The 22,511-nt window shown below is 42.0% G+C and overlaps 1 protein-coding gene across 1 annotated transcript in view; it reads left to right on the top strand.

The window, feature by feature from the left end:
* Positions 1-22,511, top strand: part of LOC148348088 (F-box/LRR-repeat protein 7-like) — a 34,047-nt gene extending 11,536 nt beyond the window's left edge. The window contains exons 2-4 of the mRNA XM_088322322.1: positions 1,127-1,216; positions 18,991-19,572; positions 20,087-22,511. Coding sequence (XP_088178448.1) covers positions 1,127-1,216; positions 18,991-19,572; positions 20,087-20,823 — 1,409 coding nt within the window. The 3' untranslated portion in view covers positions 20,824-22,511. The remainder of the gene's footprint in view (positions 1-1,126; positions 1,217-18,990; positions 19,573-20,086) is intronic.

Genomic DNA, 22,511 nt, shown 5'->3' with positions numbered 1-22,511 from the left:
ATTGTCGTACATTTTTCGGTTTATGGTAAACTCAATTCAACTAGCTTTACCTTTTGCCGTCATCAAGCTTTAGTTCTGATAAGAAACCTAGGCTTCATTTTTCTTCAGGCCGGGTCACATGACGAAGCACATACTGTGTCGGAAAAGCCACAAGGGCTGTGTTTATGATCCCGACCCAGGAATGAAGGGCCATAAAACAACAAGCCAACAGACAGACGGCGGTCTGCAGTCGCCGTGGCGGAAGATTCTTCTTGTGAAGAGCTTGACTTAAAGGGACAGTGTGTATAATTTAGCACCTCGTAGTTGTTTAAGAAACGTCACGTTTTTAATAAAAAAATGATTCAAATAACATTAAAAAATACCCAAAATATCATGTAAACATGCATTTTCTAAAATACTCCTAGGTTGATAAATTAGCATTTATTATCCATAACATGAGCCTTACCTAGAGGAAGCTGACATAATTGTCCGCCATTTTGATGGTCGAGGTACTCAAACAAAACAATGCCAGCAGTGCAAGAAAACAAATGGACTGAACCATTTCAAAACAGTGATATAATTCCGAGGCTGCATTGTTGACATTTTTCTTTTGTTTTACTTTTTTTTATTGTGTATTGTGTTTTTCATCATATTTAAGACGATCTTAGGTCTAGGGGTTTAGGGTTAGATGATTAGGGGTAGGGTTAGGGGTTTAAAGTTAAGATTAGGGTTTGGGTTTAGGCGAGTTGGTGACTATAGTCTTAGGGTTTCGGGTTTCAGAGGTTGGGGGGTTAGGGTTAGAGGGTAAGGTGTTGGGTTGGGGGGATTGGAGTTTGGGTTAGGTTTCTAGGGTGAGGGTTTGGGGGTTAGGTTGGGGTGTTAATGTTACGGCTACAGGGTTAGGGTTAGAGGATTAGAGAAGTATGGTTTCTGATATGGTTAGATGGTTAGGGTAACCACAATCCACAATCATGTTTTTTTAACAGATTCGCAACTGCTCCTTTCTGGATCCGAGTATCAGTAGAAAGCCAAACCGACGCGACATCGCTGTCACAGAAGCGATAAAACCGGCAAACACAACACAACATGACAAGACCAGAAACTCGTTTGTCATCTTCAAGCTGTCGTTCTGCTCTGCTTCTCACAGGCAAAGGGAGTTCCAGCATCTCATCCGACATAAGTTCCAGCACTGACCTCACACCCACCAAAGCTCCCAAGAATGCGACTTCTAGCGAAGGTAAAGCATCTGGTGCTCATTAACCCCCCCTCCATTTTTTTCAGCTTTTTCGTCTTTCTCCTCCACTTACTCGCTTCTGTCCTCATCCACGTTGCCTATTTTTGGAGTTGAACCTGGGTGTTCCTGAGATGACCCTTTCTCAAACACAAATTTGCAGGAATTTGTTCAAACCAGGTCTTCGTGGGCAATACAGAGCATATTAAGAGGATACAGGAAAAGAAATAGAGACCTCTTCCCCTTACATTACTAAAACATACATGCTAGCTTCATTATCCCACTTCCCAACAAGTAGCCCATGAACATCGCAGACAAAAACCTCCTTTACCGAGAACCTGAAGTTCAACTTACATGTTCCACGTTTGCACGTCTTGAAGTTCTGAATAAATGAGGTTAGCTGTGGTAAATAAACAAGATGCAGTACTCCCTCTGTCCAGCGTGTGGCTGTAACAAAATGAAAGCTAAGTGATAGGGCTCACATGTATTAAAAATAACCAAAATAGCCTGTGTCATTTCTTACGACGGGCTTTCCCACAATGCAAGTTGCTACACGCCCCCAAATGCTACCCATCAATAAGCTTTTATCCACGCAGCCCTCCCCCATGAATGGTCCAGGGTGCTCAAATGAAGACCCTAGTAGATAGGTGGTACTCCAAAGACACCTGGGTGTAGCTTTCTCAAGACAAGTTTTCAGGTGGAAAACAACCAACAAAGTATGTATGTTGATTTACCATCGGTGTGATGTGACTTGAGCTGGTTGAGTGGAGTAGCGGGTGGATGAAGAAGGGGGAGTTAGAATTGTAAGAATTGTCATGTCCTTAAAATATATCCTTGCTTTAATTGCCTCCTTATTTTTAATAGTAGTTCTGATTGTCGATTAGTTTTGGCCATGCAAAAGGCTAGCAACTCGTGAGACTTCTTTGTAGTCCTTCAAAAGGGCAAGCTCCATTTCCATAGTTATCTTGTTTTTGCATTGTCTTGTAGCATCACTGCAAACTTTGGGACACATAGCCAATAAACACAGTACAGAAATATAGTATTGTATTATCGACATGCTAATTATTTATAAAGGACATGATCTTCTGAACTGAATCGAGAAAAAGGTATTGTAATTCATCCAATAAAATATCTGCATCCTTGAAAATGCTTGAATTTTAAAGTTGTGTTTTCAAGGTTTGAAAAGTGCTTGCATTTTGGGTGACATGCTTGTAAATGTTTGAAATTATTTCCATGTTTCCTGGCAGTCTGGCCGGATACACCTCGCATTAAATGAAAAAAAAAAAAAAAAAAAACAAGCCACGACACACCTACTCTGGTGGCTTTACTTTCCTTTACATTTCCTTTTCTTTTGTGACTAATGGCAGCTGGCATTAGTTTGTATGGCATCATCATGTGAAGTGAACCCCCCCGTGTTTAGAGAAAGCTTTATTTAGATATCAAATGCAACAAGAAGAAAAGCACTGAAGTTAAAGTTTTGCTTGAAATACATCCTTTCACAAAAAGACTTTTTTGAAAAAGAATATTTTCAAGAAACCTAGCAACCTAGCAATGTTCAACTGTTGTTTCCTACACAATGGTCAAAGTTAGGAACATAGCAGGTAGTTGCCTTGCAAGGCTGACGCTGCTATCTGTTAGTTAGTGTGTAAAAGGGACATTGTAGAGCACATATGTCAGAGTCAAAGCCCGCGGGCCACATTAGGCCCGCGAGAGGGTTTTACCTGGCCCGCGTGACGATATCAATATATTATTAGATCCGGCCCGCAGGCCGCTGCAAGCCAGCAGCCCGCAGTACGCACGAATACTACATTTCCCACAATGCAACGGGGACGCGCCGAGCGGGAGCACAGCGGGAGGCGGTTTAATTTATTCAGCAGCAGTCAATAGCATAACAGCAAAAATTATCTTACAGATACCCATCAACACTGGCTAAACGGAAGGTGGACACTGAAAACCGGGGCTTTCAAACAAGGTGGGAGTTGGAGTACATGTTCACGGAGGTAGCTGGAAAACTTGTGTGTCTGCTATGTGGAGAAAGTGTGGCGGTGATGAAAGAGTATAATATGAGACGGCATCATGAGACAAAACACACGGACAAAACCAAGATTCTGGACATAGAACAAAGGCTACAGAAGGTCGAGGAATTTAAACGAGGTCTCAAATCTCGACAGGGTCTGTTCAGAAAAGCCCAGTCACAAAGCGAGGCTGCTGTCAAGGCCAGTTTTATTTTAGCAGAGGAGATCATTTACCGAGGGGGATTTCATCAAAAACTGTATGCTTAAAGTCTGTGACGAACTTTGCCCAGGCAAAAGACAACTTTTTTCAAACATCAGCCTGAGCAGAAATACCATTGCTGATCGCGTAGACCTGTTGTCTAACAATCTAAAAGAGCAGCTTGTTACAAAGGGGAAAGATTTCATCGCATATTCCCTGGCTGTGGACGAGAGCACAGACATTTCAGACATTGCCCAGTTGTCAGTTTTCATTCGCGGAGTGGACTCCAGCCTCAACGTGACAGAGGAGTTGTTAGCGCTACGTCCTATGCACGGCACAACTACTGGACATGATTTGTATGAAGAGGTCTCAAGATGTGTAAACGAGATGGAGCTGTCTTGGGAAAAACTCGTGAGTCCGACAACAGACGGAGCACCTGCGATGTGTGGACACAGGAGTGGACTGGTGGCAAAGATACGGGAGAAGATGCAGAAGGAAAACGTCACACGTGAGCTGACAGCTTATCACTGTATCATACACCAAGAGTCCTTGTGTGGTAAAGCCTTGAAAATGAAAGATGTAATGAGCACCATCACATGCGCAGTTAAATCACCGCCAGTTTAAGTCATTTCTGTGCGAGTTAGAAACGGAGCATGGTGATTTGCCCTATCACACTGAGGTCCGGCGGCTAAGCCAGGGAAAGGTGCTGCGCAGGTGTTTCGAGCTTCGTGAGGAGCTCGAAACACCTGTCCTAGCTGTCAGACCTTGAAAGATGAGCTATCTACCAGTGTTTTCCCGAGCGCAGAGTTTGCTGATAAAATTATTATACTCGCTGCTGACTTTCGACACCGATTTGCTGACTTTGAAGCACAAAAAAGCAGGTTTGCACTGCTCAGCAATCCATTTGCCGTTGATGTGGAAAGCTCACCGCCAAACCTCCAAATGGAGTTGATTGAGCTACAATGCGATGATGCGCTGAAGGCAAAATACGCAGCAGTGGGTGCTGCGGAGTTTGCGTGCTTCCTCCCCGACACAATGCCCTAGCTGCGCACCCAGGCTGCTCAAACATTGTCTATGTTTGGCAGCACATACCTGTGTGAACTGTTTTCCTTAATGAAACTGAACAAAACATCACACAGAAGTCGACTTACTGCTGAACACCTTCACTCAGTTCTGAGGATTTCCTCAGCTCAGAGCCTGACCCCGAACATTGATGAACTTGTGCAAAAGATGAAGCACTGCCAAGTATCAGCGTCAGCCTCAAACAAGTAATGTAGTGTTGTAGTAATACAGTAATGTATATAAATGTATGTAAATACAGTAATAATACAGTAATGTTTCCTGTGCAAGTACACATTTGAAGTTTTTACTCCGTTCAAGTTTAAAAGTTAAATATGCACATAAAGGTCTTGTTTTCGGTTGTTCCCCTCGGGAATTTTAAAGCTTTATTGTCTATGTTGACTATGTTGTTTTTGTTTGCCGACTGCGTTCCTGGGAGTGTTTCTTGTTTTTCGGCTTTTCATGGAAAATAGATCTTGATGTGGACAACAGTCTTTTGATAAAATTGTCTCCTATTTAGCAGCGAAAATGACTTTTGATTGTTATTATTTGTTAATCAGTAATTCCTTTTTTCCCACTAACCCAGAGAAAGCACAGAAAGGAAAGTCAATGTACATTTGAGCAGGACAGATGATAATTTCAGATAATTGAATGATAGAAAATTGTTATGAGTTGTTGTTATGAGATATGTTATGAGTTTTTTTATGTAAAGGACATTTGTATTTTGTGCCTGCCGAAATTAAAAATGACTGACAGTCATAAGAAAATATTGCTTTATTTATCCAATCATATTGTAATATATTTGTTATGTTTTCAGCTGGTTAAATCTTGGTTTCAGTAAAGATTGGACAGTCCGGCCCTCGGCTTGTAGCCAAATGTTTTTTTTGGCCCTCCGTCCATTTGACTTTGACACCCCTGTTGTAGAGCGTTTTGGGAGGTCTTCATTGACTTGAAAAGCACTATATAAATGCAGACCATTTACATTTACATCTAATAAAAGCTGAGGGTTCCAACTTTCTTCTTATGTGTCCTATGCCTATATGGCAAAGGAGCTACATTTTCTGTATGCCTTTAAAATTGAGTCACAATGACAAAAATAGGCTGGGACCGGCACTTCCCAAATGAGAGAACATCTGGCACTGAAAGAGTTATTGTGGGGTTGCCCGTGGTTCTACTGTTGGTCCAGCGGTCCCTATCAGTATGCCAAGAAACTCTCTAGCAAAACGGAAAGTCTAATAGAAGATGAACAGAAGTGCACAGTTTCCCAGACAACACTTAGTGCCTCCATAACAACTCTTGATGAAGAACATGTGACCTGACCTAAAGGACGTTGACTTCATTCATGAATAAAGCAACTGGAATCCGCTCACGACTCCAAAGTGTTTACGCACATGCTGGACCGCTCATCTGGCCGCAGGAAATCGGAGAACGAGTACAACATCTGTGCTTTTCTTCGGCCGCTCGCATGCATTCTCAAGCAGCTTGTAGCCACACCAAGGCGTGCTCGAACTAAAATCGCTTGCCGCTAATACTCAAATCGGAACCACAGCGGGATTCAATTAGCATTAAGTTAGCCGCTGTTTGGCAGCACCATCTTTTTCGACGCTTTGATGCGAGCGCTTCTGTGTAAATAGATCCAGGGGTGATCGCTAAAGAAGTTCAGATGGAAATGTAGGTATGATTCAATTTTCATGTATGGTCATCCCTCGCTTTTACACGAATCACTTTGCAGTCTTTTTATCATGCAATGTGTTCTGCATGTCGTCCCTAAGAGAATGTGTATTCTTTCTCACATTTTCACGTGATGGTGTGAAATAAGGTGTTTTTACAGTATTTTCCCCACTATACCACATCAACAACAAATGCTCCTGCATGCTCAAACACTTGAAAATTAAATTGCGGTGGATATGACAAGTTACGTCACTAAGATGCCTGTCTGTTAGAAAATTGGCGATTCAATACTGTATTTTTTGTACTGTATTTATACGCTATGGGTCCAAGGCTGGCAATGATACTAATGGGAGAAGCAAAAACATGAAAACCATGAAAACAAAGATTGCAATTATCAGAAAAGTATAAAAGGGCACACATATCCTTACCATTGCTGAGAAATATAACTCAAATCAATCGTCAATGGGGACTGTTATTAAAAAGCTGAAGGTGATTAAAGCAACAAAGTCTACAGAGGGCATTGCGATTTTTGCAAATGGAGGTTTTAAACACTTTTTATTTGAATCACCATCTCTTTTCCCTCTCTGCATCCACCTTCTAACCCTTCTGTACCAGCTTAAGTCACGTCACACCAAAAGTTAATTACATTTTAATTTTCCTTTATGTTTTATAATGTTATTTAATCATAAACATATATATCACACATACATAGTACTTTCTATATACTTTATCTTGCCAGGAGTACAGAACGCATTAACTGATTACATTATGTGTCTAAACCAATTATACGGCATTTTCACTTTGCGATTCCGCCTCAGAACAAATTCATCACGTATGTCGGGGGTCAAGTGTACACAATACATAAAAGTAGCTCTTAGAAAAAAATAAGCCACAGCAGATTTATTAGTTTATATCCAAAACGTTTTGAACCAAGAACCTTTCATTGACGTGTAAAGGAACATACAGAAATCCTTTTGTTTGGAATGACATTTACTCTTGAGAGTTCCTCTTATTTGTACAACCAGCCCAATGAATAACCTAGTGGATCTTTTATTCTGTGTATTTTGGATGGCTGGAATAAAGAAGTGCAGCTCTTTTTGGACTTTTTTCAGTTGGTGCACCAGAAGCCAGCGGAAATGGAAGATAAATTGGCAGCAGTTCCTGTAGACTTCAGCAGAACAGTAGAGACAAGTGCACAGGCAGACTCATGGTGTAACTACGAACTTAAACTGCAGGGACTATTTTCAGGCAGTCAAGTAGAGCTGCTTTGGAGACCTCTGCCAAAAACAAAAGCACCAGGTGGGAATGAAAAGTACTTGGAGCTTTTGAACAGTAACTCATGAAGGGGTCATGCCTCTTGCAAGGAACGAATCATTTAACTCTGTTGGAGTTCCACAAGGACATTTTGGGCAAATTGGATAAAAAAATTAATGGCCGGGATACTTTCTCCTCACATTATTGAAGAGGAGCTCTGGCAAGTACTATCAGTAATGACTTTATAAAACAGGGATTAAAAAATAATATAGAGTCGATAACCTGGCAGGGGATCTATATCACTTCTTTGCCCATTTTGAAGCTGGTAGGCCAAGAGCAATCACACCACACCCACCATAAACCAGCAGCAGCCTACAGATAATTCTGCTGTGAACTGTAAACCCTCGAAAAAAGGCAGGTCTGAATAGAGTACCCAAAATATACTTCAGGACTGTGCCTGGGATTTTCACTGGATTCTTCAATGGGTCGTTGTCACAGGCTACCATGCCATCCAGCCTTAAAACCTCCACCATCTGGATGAAGTTACAGAGAAGTTGCTCGGGGATCGTGCTTACCAACTGGCTGGGGTCTTCACAAGACTTCAACAAGTCCCTGTCATAGGTGATTATTCCATCCTGTGTCAAAACCTCCACCATAATCCCAAAGAAGTGGTCAGCTTTAACGATTACAGACCTGTGGTCATAAAATAACTTGAGAGATTCATGTCCTAGTACACCTAAGACCCCCAAGCCACTGCAACCAACACACACACACACTTGCCTGCTGGGCAAACCGCTCCACTGATAACATAAAGATCACATCCACTGCACTGAGCCACCTGGACCACAGTGGTAGCTACGTCAGGATGCTCTTCCTGGACTTCAGTTCGGCATTCAATACCGTATCCTGGAGATCCCCTCCCCTTCCCCTCCATCTTCCACTGGATTATAGACCTCCTTTCAAAACAACCACAGTCTGTGAAATTCGGACACTGTGTTTCCTCTACCATACCTTAAAGGATGTGTACTGAACCCTCTGTCGTTCACCCTCTTTGCCTCTGACTACTTAATGCCTCCCAGTCTTCATGTTTCATAAATGTAAAATGTCATAAATAAAACACAAAAAGTCTTCTATGTATCCCACATTTCACAAAACCTCTGAAATAAAACACCACTGAATGTTTTGGATTTTCATTCAATACGCGGAAGTCAAAGTTAGCATGCTGTGCTATCAGCAAAGCCTTCACTACAGGAAGCTCTTGCGTCACGGCACAAGTAAGAGGACAATAGGTACAGCAGGGGCAGGAAGCAGACAACCCTGCTCTTTTGCAACTCCCACAGAAGATCTTCATGTGGACAATTCTCACACTCGTTCGACCTCCAGGATCTCCAAAGGTCTTTGGCTGTGTCTTTAATATTCCAAGCCACATCTTTGCTATTCTCAAACGTTTCCGTGTGGATGCTAAGTCATCTTGGCAAAAACGTCTCCTGTCCTGACATTTTTTTTACATGGATTTCCTGATTGTCTTTGAGGTTGTGATGTCAGCAGCTGAAATCCCCGCTAGAAAATAATGCAAGCGCTGTATTTGCCTCAGCGAGACAGACAAACGGCACCGACAACAAAACCTCGTCGGAGTTAATGACACACTAGCACTTTGCTCCCGTCACCACTTTCGCCTAATTACAAACCCGAGGCGGTTCTGGTGGGGCTGTAAAAAGATTTGATATGGATTCAACTCATAAAACATTTGGGAACACGGCTCGGTGAAATGCGTGTTATGCTAATTACAGGATGTAGTTTCGGTCGTGTCGTCAAGCCGAGGGTGTCAATCAATTGTAAGACGCAGACAAATCTCTCCTTAGTTTGTCCTAAACTGTGCAGATAGAAATGTATTTCAGACACCATGGGCAAAGAGTCTGTTCTGCTTATCAGTTTCTCCACAGGCGATATCTTAGCTAGCAGAAATTATAGCCAATGGCGCCTTTCCCAGCTCCCGTCAGAGCGCCTTCTTTTAACCCGTTTGACAAATGGCACTTCAAAACAAGCTCCTCCTCCTTCACTTAAAACTTCTTTTCCGTTCTCTCTCTTTGCTCTGACGTCCTGAAAGGAAGCAAGGACATTTGATTTGAGGAAAATCTCAGATGAAAATAGTTATTTCGTTTCCTTTCTGCGTTCTCTGTGCTCAAACTTTCCAGGAATACTTTATAAATGAATTATCGTAATGATGCACATTATTTTGTGGTTTTGAATTGAGTTTGACTGCATGATTCATTCTTTTCCTGTATTCGTAACTGAAATTAAAATCTATTGTAGTGAGACGTTCTAAAACCAATCACAACAGGCGAAAATCAACAATATATATAGTAGTCTACCGGGATATGGCATCTTCACCTTAAGATGTTTTCACGTTACTATGTGGAATGATATGTTTTTTATGCTCCCTGGTATCGGTCTTGGTCACTGAATTGTTAAAATACAGCCATGCCATTCAATAGCACAAGGCGTCTCCACCTCTTTCAAGCCGAAATCTACTTGTTATTACTAATGTGCGCAAAGGGCACCCAGTTTTTATGGATTTCTAAAATAACTGCTTATGTCATCATTATGTTGCTACTATGTTATTACCAAGTTAACTATTGGAAGTATTTTTAAATAGACTCCCCACATTGGAGACCCTTGCTATAGAATATAGCAAATAGATGCAATTTGTTGAACTACCCTTCTCATTATTCGGTTCAGAAGCTCATATGCTTCATAAAAAACTATACACTATACAATACTGTATTTTTTTGTACTGTATATGCCGTGATGCTAAAGGGAAGAATCAAAAACAAATAAACAATCAATTATCAATAAATAATAAGTGACATGAATCACTACACTTGTGGAGTCACACAGCTGTAACCAAACAATGTTAGGGACTGTCATTAAAAATAAGGAGGTGATTCGAAATTAAAAAAAAAACAAAGGCCATGACAATAATCCTAGGTAAAAGTTGTAAAATCAGTTGTAATTTGAATTCACTGTTTCCTCCCCCCTAAGAATCCACCCACTAAATCCCTTCTACCAAGCTCAAAATCAGGTCATACCAAAGGTAAATAAATTATTCACTTTACATGTATATTTATGTAAAATCGTATATAGTAATATGAATGTACATTACACATAGGTTTTGCTAAGTATACACACTTATTTTAATGTTTTTGAGGTACCAACGGTTTGCCATAGGTTTTTAACCACCATTATATGGCAATTTCATGTAACTATCAGAACTCAGAACCGCTTGTCATATCCCCGGGGATCTACTAAGACCAAGTACTAATGGTAGAGACGTGATTTTGTTGTCTGGAATATCCAAAAGTGGAATAACTGCTAAGACAATGGTTCTCAAATAGGGGGGCCAACAATAACAAGCAATCTTTGTTTTGTCCCCACTATGGCTACAACAACGATTCAATAAAACTGATCCAAATTGATTATTAAAAGAGTTGTCAAGTAATTTGATCATCAGTTTGTTGTATTACGTGATTTATTAGCCACTAATTATGTCACATCAATGCAAATAAGAGTATACACAATTATGTTGTGACGCTTAGAGTTGAGGTACCACTCCGAGGGCTCCGAGACAGTTTTTATTGAAATGTTTATCCTAACCTTTTTTAAATCTTTTTTTTTTTTTGAACATTGCACAATTACAAAAAAAATGGCATGAACGTTTTAACTATGTACTGTTTGACTGTTTCATCATGAAACAGAAAGTGCTGCAGAAGTACAGAAAATAATTCAGAAGCAATGATCTGCATTTTTTAATATATATAGCGCTTTTCAAGTCAAGACTTCCCAAAGCGCTTAACAGTGTGCTTCACATATCCCAATAGCGGCCGTGCAGCCATGTAAGGCGCTAACCTGCTTATTGGGGGCATTAGGGGTTCAGTGTCTTACCCAAGGAAACTTTGACATGTAACACGGAGGAGCCGGGATTCGAACTAAGATCTCTTGATCCCAAGACGAGCGCTCTACCTCCTGAGCCACTGCCGCACCGTGACAGAACTTTTAATATTAAAAAAAATCAAACGCATATTTTATATTAACCATGACAGGTTCAAGCAAGTACCCAGCAGTAACATCCAATCACCTGGCAATTGCCATCCTTCACATTATATGCGGCAACTCGCCTGGCAGCTGTAAGTCAAGTGAAACACATGCAGTGTGCATTAGGTTCCATTCTGCCGGCTGCACAAACATTTGTCATGCTTCACGTCATGCTTCGCATGAAAAGATGCATTTTCAACATATTTGGACCGTAACTCCTTCCATCCAGAGATTTTTTTCCCAGCAGAAGCAACTTAGGTAGACTCTATGTCCATTTATCACCAGCTAAATATTCCAGACCCACACACAACGCCATATAGCAATATCTAAACTGTATCCATCAATCAACATAGCTTGGACCCAGATCCATAGTTCCGTTATCCTTTCTTTTATTTATTTTTTTGTCACTTAGGATAGGTAACCATCCACAGAGGAAAGGTTACCAACTGTACTTATGGGGTCACGATCCATTTTCCCAGAGAACATATTGCTACGAGCAGGGACTACAAGAGGACACTTTTGTCAGGCCTGGTTGTTCTTTTATTCCCGTTACGGTATTTCCTCCTAAAATGACTTGCACTCATCTGTCCGGGATGCATTATCCCCAAATCCATATCGCGACGGAGCGAGTTCGGCGGACGCGGTGTCACACGGCGCGACGCGAGAAAAGGCGGCGGGCATGATCGGTCTACCCCCGTAACTGGGGGGAGCCCGCTCGTCCGACGACCCCAGTAGCGCGGCGCGACCTCAGACGGCTGTCCGCGCGCGGTGGGCAAAAGGCGGCGGACGTGCACGGGACCCCCGTAACTGTGTCGGTGTCGTGCGTATCCGGCCCGAGAGTACCCGCGCTGCGGGTTAGGGGCTCGCTCGTGGGAGCGACCGAACGGCACCTGCGGTGCGGCGCAAGTAAAAAACCTGTCGTGAATTTGTCTCCGATCGTCCCGGGCGGACGTAAAATCGCCCAGCTGTACAGCTCTTAGCGGTGGATCACTCGGCTTGTGCGTCGATGAAGAACGCAGCTAGCTGCAAGAACTAATGTGATTTGCAGCTGCAATTGGCTGGCAACCAGTTCAGGGTGTCCCCTGCCCACTGCCCGGAGATGGCTGGGATGGGCTCCAGCCCCCCCTAATAAGGATAAGCGGTGCAAATAATGAGATGAGATGAGATTTTTTTTTTTTTGAAGGGGCGTCGCTACTTCACAGATTTTCACTCTTAGCGAGTGGTTTTGGTCCCCATTAACCGGGTCTAAAAAATAATAGTTAAAAAAAAAAAAAGAAACTTTTTTTTGAAAGGTGCGCCGCTACTTCGCGGATTTTCACTTATTGCGGGTGGTTATGGTCCCCATTAACCGCGATAACCGAGGTCCCACTGTAGTGGATGTCACAGTGTTCCCTCTAAACTGCGCGCATGCTCAATTGCGCACTGCTCGCACATTCTCAGCGCACAAGAAAATCTAGCCAGTGCACAAAAATGAGGGCTCAAAATTACTAATTAAGAAGCAACTTAAGTCAAAGTTACAGTGCATGAAGGTAAAAATACACGGGTTCCCCTGACGTTGTGTCCTAAATGCAGTATTTTGAAGTTAAGGTCGAAGTAGAACCAAGTTGAGTAAAGTTAGTAGAGTTTGCTTCTTCGGCTCGGCTCACTAAAAGGAACCGGCTCTTTCGGGTTCTAAACTGCTCTTCAGGTTGTTTTTGCTTCTTTTATCCCTATATGACCAAATATTATGTACAAAATGACTTAAAGGAAGGGGGAATAGAACAAAAAAGAAAAAAATACCAAAATGAAAAAGTAGCGAAAAGCTGAGAAAAAAAAAGAAACAAAAGGAAGTGAAAAAAGAAGGAAAAATTTAAAAAAACAAAAAAAAAGAAAAGAAAGAAAATTGGGAAAAAATTAAATAGAGAACAAAAAGAAAAAAGTAACAGCTCGGAAAAAATAAACACAATGAGATTTTTTTTAAAAGAATTTTAAAAAAAGTAGGAAAAAAAACACAGGAAAAAAAGAAGAAAAAGTTTGTGTTGCATTCAAATAATTTCCAATGATATCAAGTGAATCTTGTTGCCAACATTGTACTTCCACTAAAAAATGTGATTAATTACAGTTCTGTATCTTGCAACCGACGAAATAACCCCCCCAAAATGTTAATATTATGCGACAAAATATATCAGGAAAAAAAAGAAATGGATATCTTGTGAAAGAATTGTAAGAACAAACGACGTTTGTAGGCCGTACAACCTTTGCATTAGTACATGAGTCAATTCATTCAAAAGAGAAAAATAATTTTGCATTGCCGAAAACTCAGCAAAATGTAAGGTGATGTCAAGTTTTGAACATGTTTGATAATGATTTAGTTGCCGCACCTGGAATTATGGTTGCTCACTGTTGTTTCAAGCATTGCTCACCGACTTTTTGTGAACGCTCAGACCCCTGGAAAATTAGAGGGAACATTGGTCACAGTACACCCACATATAGTGTAAGTCTATGCTTTTGGCTAGCCACATATAAGTACATCTTTTGAACACACGAAACACAACAATAATTCTCATCTTTAGAGTAAACAAGCAAAGTACTTTGTAGCTTTTGGTTTGGTTTGTTTTTTTAATGCTAGAAACCTAAACGCGGAAACATCTATTTGCGTAATGACGTTGTTTCGCCCTTGTGATTTGATTATTCGCAAAGGCCACATGTATGGGTTTATTTATTTCTCTCTTGTCATGTAAACAGATCATTCAAATTTCTCTAGAAATACAAAATCCCTTTCCAATCGGGTCATTGCCTGCACGTAAACGTATCCTCTGTGTTACACTCAAAGGTGACAAGTAAACGCCTGATTTTTCTGGACATGGAAAGGGATCAAATTATTAACTTGGAGACGATAAACGCTTTTTGGGATACATTAACAGCCAATGTAAGAAACTACAACCAACATGAACTTGACTACAAATCACCACAAGGTCAATACAATAAAAAAAAAATCATAAAATAAGCTCTCCGTGAAGCAAACGAGACAGCTTTCACCACAGGGCCCATACATGGTAGAAGATCGTTAATGCTCTCAGTGTGAGTTGGGGAAAGAGCCCAAACAGCCTCCCTATTAGTTTTGAGGACGGGTGGGCTACCCTTCGATCTGCACGTGTATTTGCGGGAACACTACTGGTATGTGTATAAGTTGGAAAAAGGAGGCAGTAGGAGGGAGGGGGGAGGGGGCTGGACTGCGGCGGCGGCGGTTGCAGACCATGTAATTACTGCCACTTAGCGTGGAGAACAAAATAACACTTTCAGTCATAACTCAGGAGGAAACGCTACTCCTGAATCCTTTGCTAAATGTCGATGGAGCAGAATCTCCCCGTGGATGAATCCACGAGTATGGCGGAACCTTGTTTACGTTCCAGACCAGACGATGATTGGTGAAAATCCGCAAAGACTGAAGCAAAGCATCTGGTTCTTTGGGCTACCAATAGAGTCTATCTATCCAACCACTTATAGATGCATTATGTATGTGGTAGAACTTATATCCAGAAAAACAGTGGTGGACCCCTACAAGTACTTGGAAGTAACACTGAACGAGAAACTCACCTTTGATCAACACACCTCAGACATTCAAAAAATGGTCAATAAAGACTGTCAGCTATCTGTTTAATTTAAAAGAGTATATGTTGCAATCACCTCCTGTTACTACTGTACCAAAGCGTTGTTCAACCCATCCTCCTCTACTGCTCCAAGTGTTTTCTCACCATACTCTCTGTCATTAACCGGACCAAGTTCACGCGTGTCACATACTCAGCAGCTAAAATCATTGGCCTACCCACACCCAACCTCTCAGACTTATAAAGGGTCCATCATCCGACTGTCAAACACAATAGTCCAGGATATCACTCACCCACTACACCAATACTTCATCCCGCCACAGTGCAAATACAGAACAATAAGATTTAGGAGGGCCCGCAAGTGGTAAAGCCTGATCCTCTCTGCCAGTTATCCAAACAACAGAACCTGCTGACCCATCCATTCAGTCTGCCCCTCTTGTTCTACTGTCATATATGCTTATCATTCCGCTTCTTTTTTTTCAATGTTATGTCTGTTTTTTCCCTGTGTAAATTGAATTTCACTGTGGGGACCAATAAATAAAATCCAGATCTATACGATGATCCCATTTTACAACATTTTCAATTTCGTATGGTGCAAGATATTTTTTCAGCCCCTCTTTATGGCATTTACCCATGACATCAACAACAAATGATCTTGTGTCTGACTCTAAGGTTTACATCCAGAGGCTTAAACGGTAATATACCGGTAATACATATTGTGGGGATACTGGTTGTAACTAATAGGCAGAACTAATGCGCCTGTGTTAGGAGCTGATCATTATTATTAGTGTAGCGCCCATTCCCAGACAAGCAGTATGTTGTGAGATGCAGTCGAGCTCGGATGTATGATTAAAGCAGTATGAAAAGATACAATCGTCTCGTGAGTCTTGGTCATACAGACAATGTATACAACATTGATACAATCATTTCCTTTTCAACTTGATCGTGTTATCACTATTTTTCACTTTTCCTTGTCACTACTTTGCTTGGGATACATTATTATTGTCAGGAAAGGCAACAAAAGCCTTAGATCCCAAATAAAAGATATGTGATACCTCTCAAATACATGTAGGATGGCTCTGATTGACTAAACAGAAGGACGAAATCGAGCGAAGGGGTTAGCCATTGTGTGGCTATGTCCTCATGTGTTCATTTTGTTTTATGCACATTAAACAGGCCAATTTATTTCAGTGTTGTAGTTTATAGTTTATATTTGGTTTATATGCCAGCATATAGGTTGAGTCATACTTACTCTATACCAGGGGTGTCAAACTCATTTTGACTCGGGGGCCACACAATAGAACAAACATTCTGTCGGGGGCCGGACTAGTAGATTTAAGAAAAAGAAAAAGGATAAATAAAGAAATAAGAGAAAGAGGGAGGTAAAAGGAGAGAGGATTGGGACAAAGAAAGAAAAAGAGAGAAGGAGAGATCGTGAGAAACAAAAGATAAAAAGTCGTGAGAGAGGGGGAAAAGAAAGAGAGAGGAAGAAAAGAAATTTCAAAGAGAAATAGAAATACAGAAGGAGAGAAAAGAGAAGAGAAAGCGCAAAGGGTATGAAGAGAGAAAGCGAAAAGAGAGAAAAGGAAAAAAAAGGAAGTTAGAGCAAAAGAGGTTAAAAGACACAGAGAGAGAAAGAGACAAAGAGCAACAAAGGAAGAGAAAAAGAGAGACACAGAGAGTGAAAGAGACAGAGTGGGAGAAAGGGGGTGGAAAAGAAGGAGAGAGAGAGAGACAGAGAGAGAGAGAAAAATAAATACAAGTACAGTGTCTTTGTGAGAGGCACCTGGCCTTGGCAACATCAAGTGGACATATTTCAACCTGCAGATTGTTTTTCTCCTGCGCTTCTCTGAGTGTTGTCTCGCGGGCCGGATTCAATCCCTTAGTGGGTCTGATCTGGCCCGCGGGCCGCTAGTTTGACACCTGTGCTCTATACCATTCTATTATTTTTAAATTTTATATCAGGAGTTCCGGCATTATGAGCCATTCACCATATATTTGAATAATTGCTATCACTTTGTAAACCTGCCCTCAGAACTGATTCATGTTGTATCTCGGAGTCCCTGGCAATCAAAAAAATGGGGACATTTTATTTTGTCCACCTTGTAGAACGTGTGGCTGTAGAAACGTTAAAGTTCATTTCAACTTTGTCCAAAAAGCCAAAATGTCAGATTTACTTTTCCAGAAATCCCTATGAATGTGACCAGTGCACGCTTTGCTGACGTCTCGGATGTGAGATTTAAGACTCAGCAGAGATTTTAGAAAAAGAAAAAAGGTAGCCTCCAGTCAGGTGACTTGTTCCAGGATAGTCTGCAGTTGTCATCAAACTTGGAGTGCAGTCCGGGTCTGGAATAAAAATCTGGCGAGAAGGATGTTGTGGTCCCGCTGACAATACAGACTCACAAATCCACATTAGGGTCAGCGTGTCGTCCATTTGTTAGGCGGACGATGACACCAGGCGCACAACTGAACTGACAGACAGCGAGGGGCCACGACGTGATTGTTAGATTAGGTCTCTCTTGTTAGATTAGATAGACTTGAGCTGACTGCTAGGTTGCTGTGACGCGTCTTTGCCTTCCGTGTTCCTATCTAAAAGCACTCGTTATCCAATTTGAACCAGTTACGACCAGTGGGTCTCACACTGACACGTTTGTGAGGCTGAGTCCACCCCGTGTGGGTGTACGACCAGGACGGTGCAAGACTAAGAACCTTTTTTTAGATAAGGCATGCTGCAAACATTTAAACGACAATATGCATTGTCCTTGTTCTTTTTTCTAGTATAGCGAACATTTAAGATAAAAGAACTAGGCTAAGGTTCAGGTCGAACCTTTTTGATGTTTTGATTTTGATGTTCGAATAAAGTTTTCATTCATTCATTCATTCACCTTACATGGTTGTGTCTTTGGCCCCGATCGCAAACAAATCTGATGGCCAGATGAGTTTGTAATTTTATAACAAATCATCAACATTACCAAAAAAAATCATGCAGTGCTCTCTGCTCCGTTTGGAGGACATGGCCACCTCCTGCTCTCTGCCTTGTCTGTAAGACATTGCCGACTCTCATTACCACAGCAGAGTCCGAAACATTACAAAGAATTCCTGGAATACAGCATAACTGTGTGGTATTCTGAGTGCACAGCTGATAGGAGAACCTAACAAAGAGTCACAAACACAACCCAGGAAATCATAAGCAGCTCTTTGCCCACTCTGGAGGACATTGCCTGGATCTCGCTACCACAGCAGATTCAAAAACATGAGGTAGAACTTTGTGCGGTATATCCAGAAAAACAGTGGAGCATACCAACCCCGCTTTTTTTGGCAAGCAAACAAAATAAAGGCGTGATTTGCTGGGTTTACACCAGTAGAGGAGAAAATCCTAGTTATTTATCAACATAACCCAGAAAATTATTGGTTGTGCAATGCCAGACTGGAGGAAATTTCCAACTCTTGCTACCTCAGCAGAGCCGGGAATATTAGTAATTCTAGGCATTTGTCATTGTGTGGTATGCTGAGTGTGCAGCAGAATTTGAAGATACTTACAAAGAGTCATTAACACAGCCCAGAAAATCATGAGTGACTCTTTGCTTAGTCCGAAGAAAATCACAGGCCATCACTACCGCAGAAAAACCGTCCACATTATTAAGGACTCCTGGCATACAACATCATGGTATGGTATGCCAGGTGCACAGCAGCAGACAGGAGAACCATACAGAGTCATCAACACAGCCCAGGAACTCATGGGCTGCTCTCTGCCCAGTCTGGAGGACATTGCCTTATACAGTATTAAGGACTTTTCATTGCATTATTTTCTGATGCACTTACACTTTATGCTGGTCTACAATCACTACTTTGAAAAGGCACTTTTGATGCCAAATAATTGGACGATTTGTTCTGTTGGTTTAGGTCTGGACTCCAGCACCAGGACCTTGAGCACCCCCAGTCCCGGCCTCAAGTCTTCGTTTCTGTCGTTCCCGGCGCTGTCCAGCAATGGCCATGACACCAACTCCACGTCATCTTCTTCCGAGACTGTGGCAGTCCAACGTCTACCGGGCACCCGCTCCAGGACCTCCCGGGGTCCATCGCTAACCGACCTCCTGCCGGACGGAGTCCTGCTGCAGGTTTTCTCGCACCTGTCCACCAATCAGCTGTGTCGTTGCGCTCGGGTGTGCAGGCGCTGGTACAACCTGGCGTGGGACCCACGGCTCTGGCGCAGCGTGCGACTCACTGGCGAGCTTCTGCACACCGACCGCGCCTTGCGGGTTTTGACCCACCGCCTGTGCCAGGACACACCTAATGTGTGCCTCACTCTGGAGACACTAGTGGTTAATGGCTGCAAACGTCTCACCGACCGAGGCATGTACGTGGTGGCGCAGTGTTGCCCTGAATTGCGACGCCTGGAAGTGGAAGGCTGCTACAACATCTCCAACGAAGCCGTCTTCGAGGTGGTGTCGCGATGCCCCAACCTGGAGCACCTGGATCTCTCAGGTGGAGACCTCGACTAGCATGTCAGCTCTAACATTCAATCAGTGATAAGACTTACTTGAGCGCCCCCCCTGAATTTAGGGCTTCCAAATATGTTTTAAGACTAAGGATGTAGTTTCAAATCTGTGTTTTATTCTTTCATATTAGGCATTTAAAGCGTCCTTGCATTTCTAACTTGGGTTTCAGCTTTGTAGATTTGTTTTAAAACAAGAGTTTCAACTTAAAATTATGGTTTTAAAGTGATTATAGGGTTTCCAGATATAGTTTAAAACTAGGGTTTTGTCTTCAATTAGAGATTTACACAGAAATTAGTGTTTTTTAATAGGATTTAAAACAAGACTTTTGGCCTCAAATTAGACCATGGGTCTCCAATATGGTACACGCAGACACCAAGTAGCCCCCTAAGAGTATAAGTGACAAATGAGTATCTCACAGGTTCTGAAAGGTTTCCAACCCCTGAATTAGAGTATATATTGATAGCATTCAATGTGTTTTAAAAATAACTCCCCCCCTGCAGGTTGCTCCAAGGTGACATGCATCAGCCTGACCGAGGAAGCGTCGCTGCAGCTGTCTCCCCTACACGGGCAGCAGATCTCCATCCATTACCTGGACATGAGCGATTGCTTCTGCCTGGAAGACGAAGGCCTGCGTATTATTGCCACCCATTGCCCGCGCCTCACTCACCTCTACCTGCGGCGCTGCACTCGATTGAGCGACGAGGCACTCCGCCAGCTAGCATTGAACTGCCCCTCCATTCGCGAACTTAGCCTGAGCGACTGCCGCCTGCTGGGAGACTTCGGACTCCGTGAAGTCGCCCGCCTTGAGGGACGCCTTCGCTACCTTAGCATAGCGCATTGTGCTCGCATTACCGATGTGGGCGTGCGCTACGTAGCCCGCTATTGCCCCAAGTTGCGCTACCTCAATGCCCGCGGATGCGAGGGCCTGACGGACCATGGCCTGGGCCACTTGGCGCGTGGGTGCCCCAAGTTGAAGTCCCTGGACGTGGGCAAGTGCCCACTAGTGTCAGATGCCGGGCTGGAGCAGATGGCGTTGTATTGTGCCGGATTGCGCCGAGTTAGCTTGCGGGCTTGCGAGAGCGTTAGCGGGCACGGCCTGCAGGTGCTAGCGGCTAACTGTTGCCAGCTGCAGCTGCTCAATGTGCAGGAGTGCGAGGTGTCGCCCGAGGCGCTGCGATTTGTGCGCCGCCGTTGCCGCAAATGTGTCATTGAGCATACTAACCCCGCCTTTTATTGACACCATAGCGGACACTCCCGACCGAATGTATTTAAAATATTTATGAAAATGCCCAAAATACTACAAACAAAAGCACGTTAAATTCCTACAGATATCAGACGGAATTACAGTAGGACCCCCAGGATACGACATGAATTTGCTCTGAGGTGGAGATCTCTTTGTAAAACTGCCGTAATACAAAAAAATACAAAATCATACAAAATACCTTTCCAGACCTAACGTTTTAGGGTTGTCTCCAATATAATCACCAAATTTGTTGCTGTCCTTTTAAAAAATGATCTGACTTTTGGGGGTTTCATAAGTTTAAAGTTTATTAGACACTTATAAAAAGGTAGGAAGACATCAATGGATTTTGAACTCGCAATTAGAACAGGAAGAGGTGCCTCCAGATAAGGAATTCCAACCTTTTTTAGAGGCCCTCCCCAAAGCCTTTTCTGTTTATTACGTATCCTAGGTTACAAAATTATGTTTAAGAATAAGCAGATATGCCTTAATGGGTGTGGAAATTTAAGAACAGCAACATGATTGCCTCATAGTGACAATGATGTAATGGTCAAAGTAACAAACTGGCGTCCAATGAAATCACCTCTGCAGGTATCCAACACTAAAAACAGAATTAATTTATCATATACTAAGTATGTCTTATGTGTAATATACATGTTATGATTAAATGAAATTACAGATACATGTACATGTAAAATAAAAATTACATTTTATTTCGAGTTGTCGAATCACAAGTTGAGCTGGTACTGTGGAGTAATGGATGGATGTACCTGTAGAGGTGGAGGAGACGGTGGATTAAAATTAAAAGTGATTATAAAGCGTCCTTAGCAACGGTGATATTTCAGTGCCTTATTTGTACTTCTTGATAATCGCAAGCTTCGTTTCGATGGTTATAATATTTTTGCTTCTCCCGTTAGCCTTAATGCAAGCCTTGGGACTCTAAGCAAATACAGCATTGTATCACCATCTCACAAAGTCACAAGATTGAATGAATGAATGAAAACTTTTTTATTTCGAACATAAAAATAAAAATAAATTTTCTATATAAGATTATTAAATAAATGAAGAGAAAGAAAAGATAGTTTGGGCAAGAGCATACCACCATTTTCATGACGCATTGACAGCCACCAATAGAGACCAGCATTTTATGTAACATGGACCAATAGCAGACGTAACTTGACACACACACAACAATGTCTGAATTTTAACGTTTTTGCCCATGCAAAATAATTTCTCTATGACAAACATAGTACAGTGGGGAAAATGCTGCAAAATGGGACAGAGTCGCCATATCCTGGGTGTCCACTGTATATCCGTATTGGACAATACTATGGGGTGAAAAATCTGTGTCAGAAGTGAAAACGTTGTTATGGGACACCCCTTGTCTTAACTGTTAATTGTTCCACTCTTGAAATATGCCCATTTATTTTCAACTACACCTTCGCGTTTAAAGTTGTTACTTTCTGTGTTGAGGATAATTTTTTAATGGCGCTTTTATAGCATCTTTTGTAAATTATTCTTGTTGGGATTTTGCATTTTTCTATACATGAGAAACTGTTTTTGTGATTTAAAAAAATCCACTTGTACAGTATATTTACAATCACATACCGCTCGTGAAGATCATTACATCGAAGCACACAAACACTTTGCTGCTCTGATTGTGCAAATAAAATCCATGAAGGCCA

This window comes from Urocampus carinirostris, chromosome 18 (genome assembly GCF_059441175.1).
Source record: "Urocampus carinirostris isolate Australia breed hairy pipefish chromosome 18, RoL_Ucar_1.0, whole genome shotgun sequence".
NCBI classification, from domain to species: domain Eukaryota; kingdom Metazoa; phylum Chordata; class Actinopteri; order Syngnathiformes; family Syngnathidae; genus Urocampus; species Urocampus carinirostris.
This window is presented reverse-complemented; position numbering and strand designations above follow the sequence as displayed.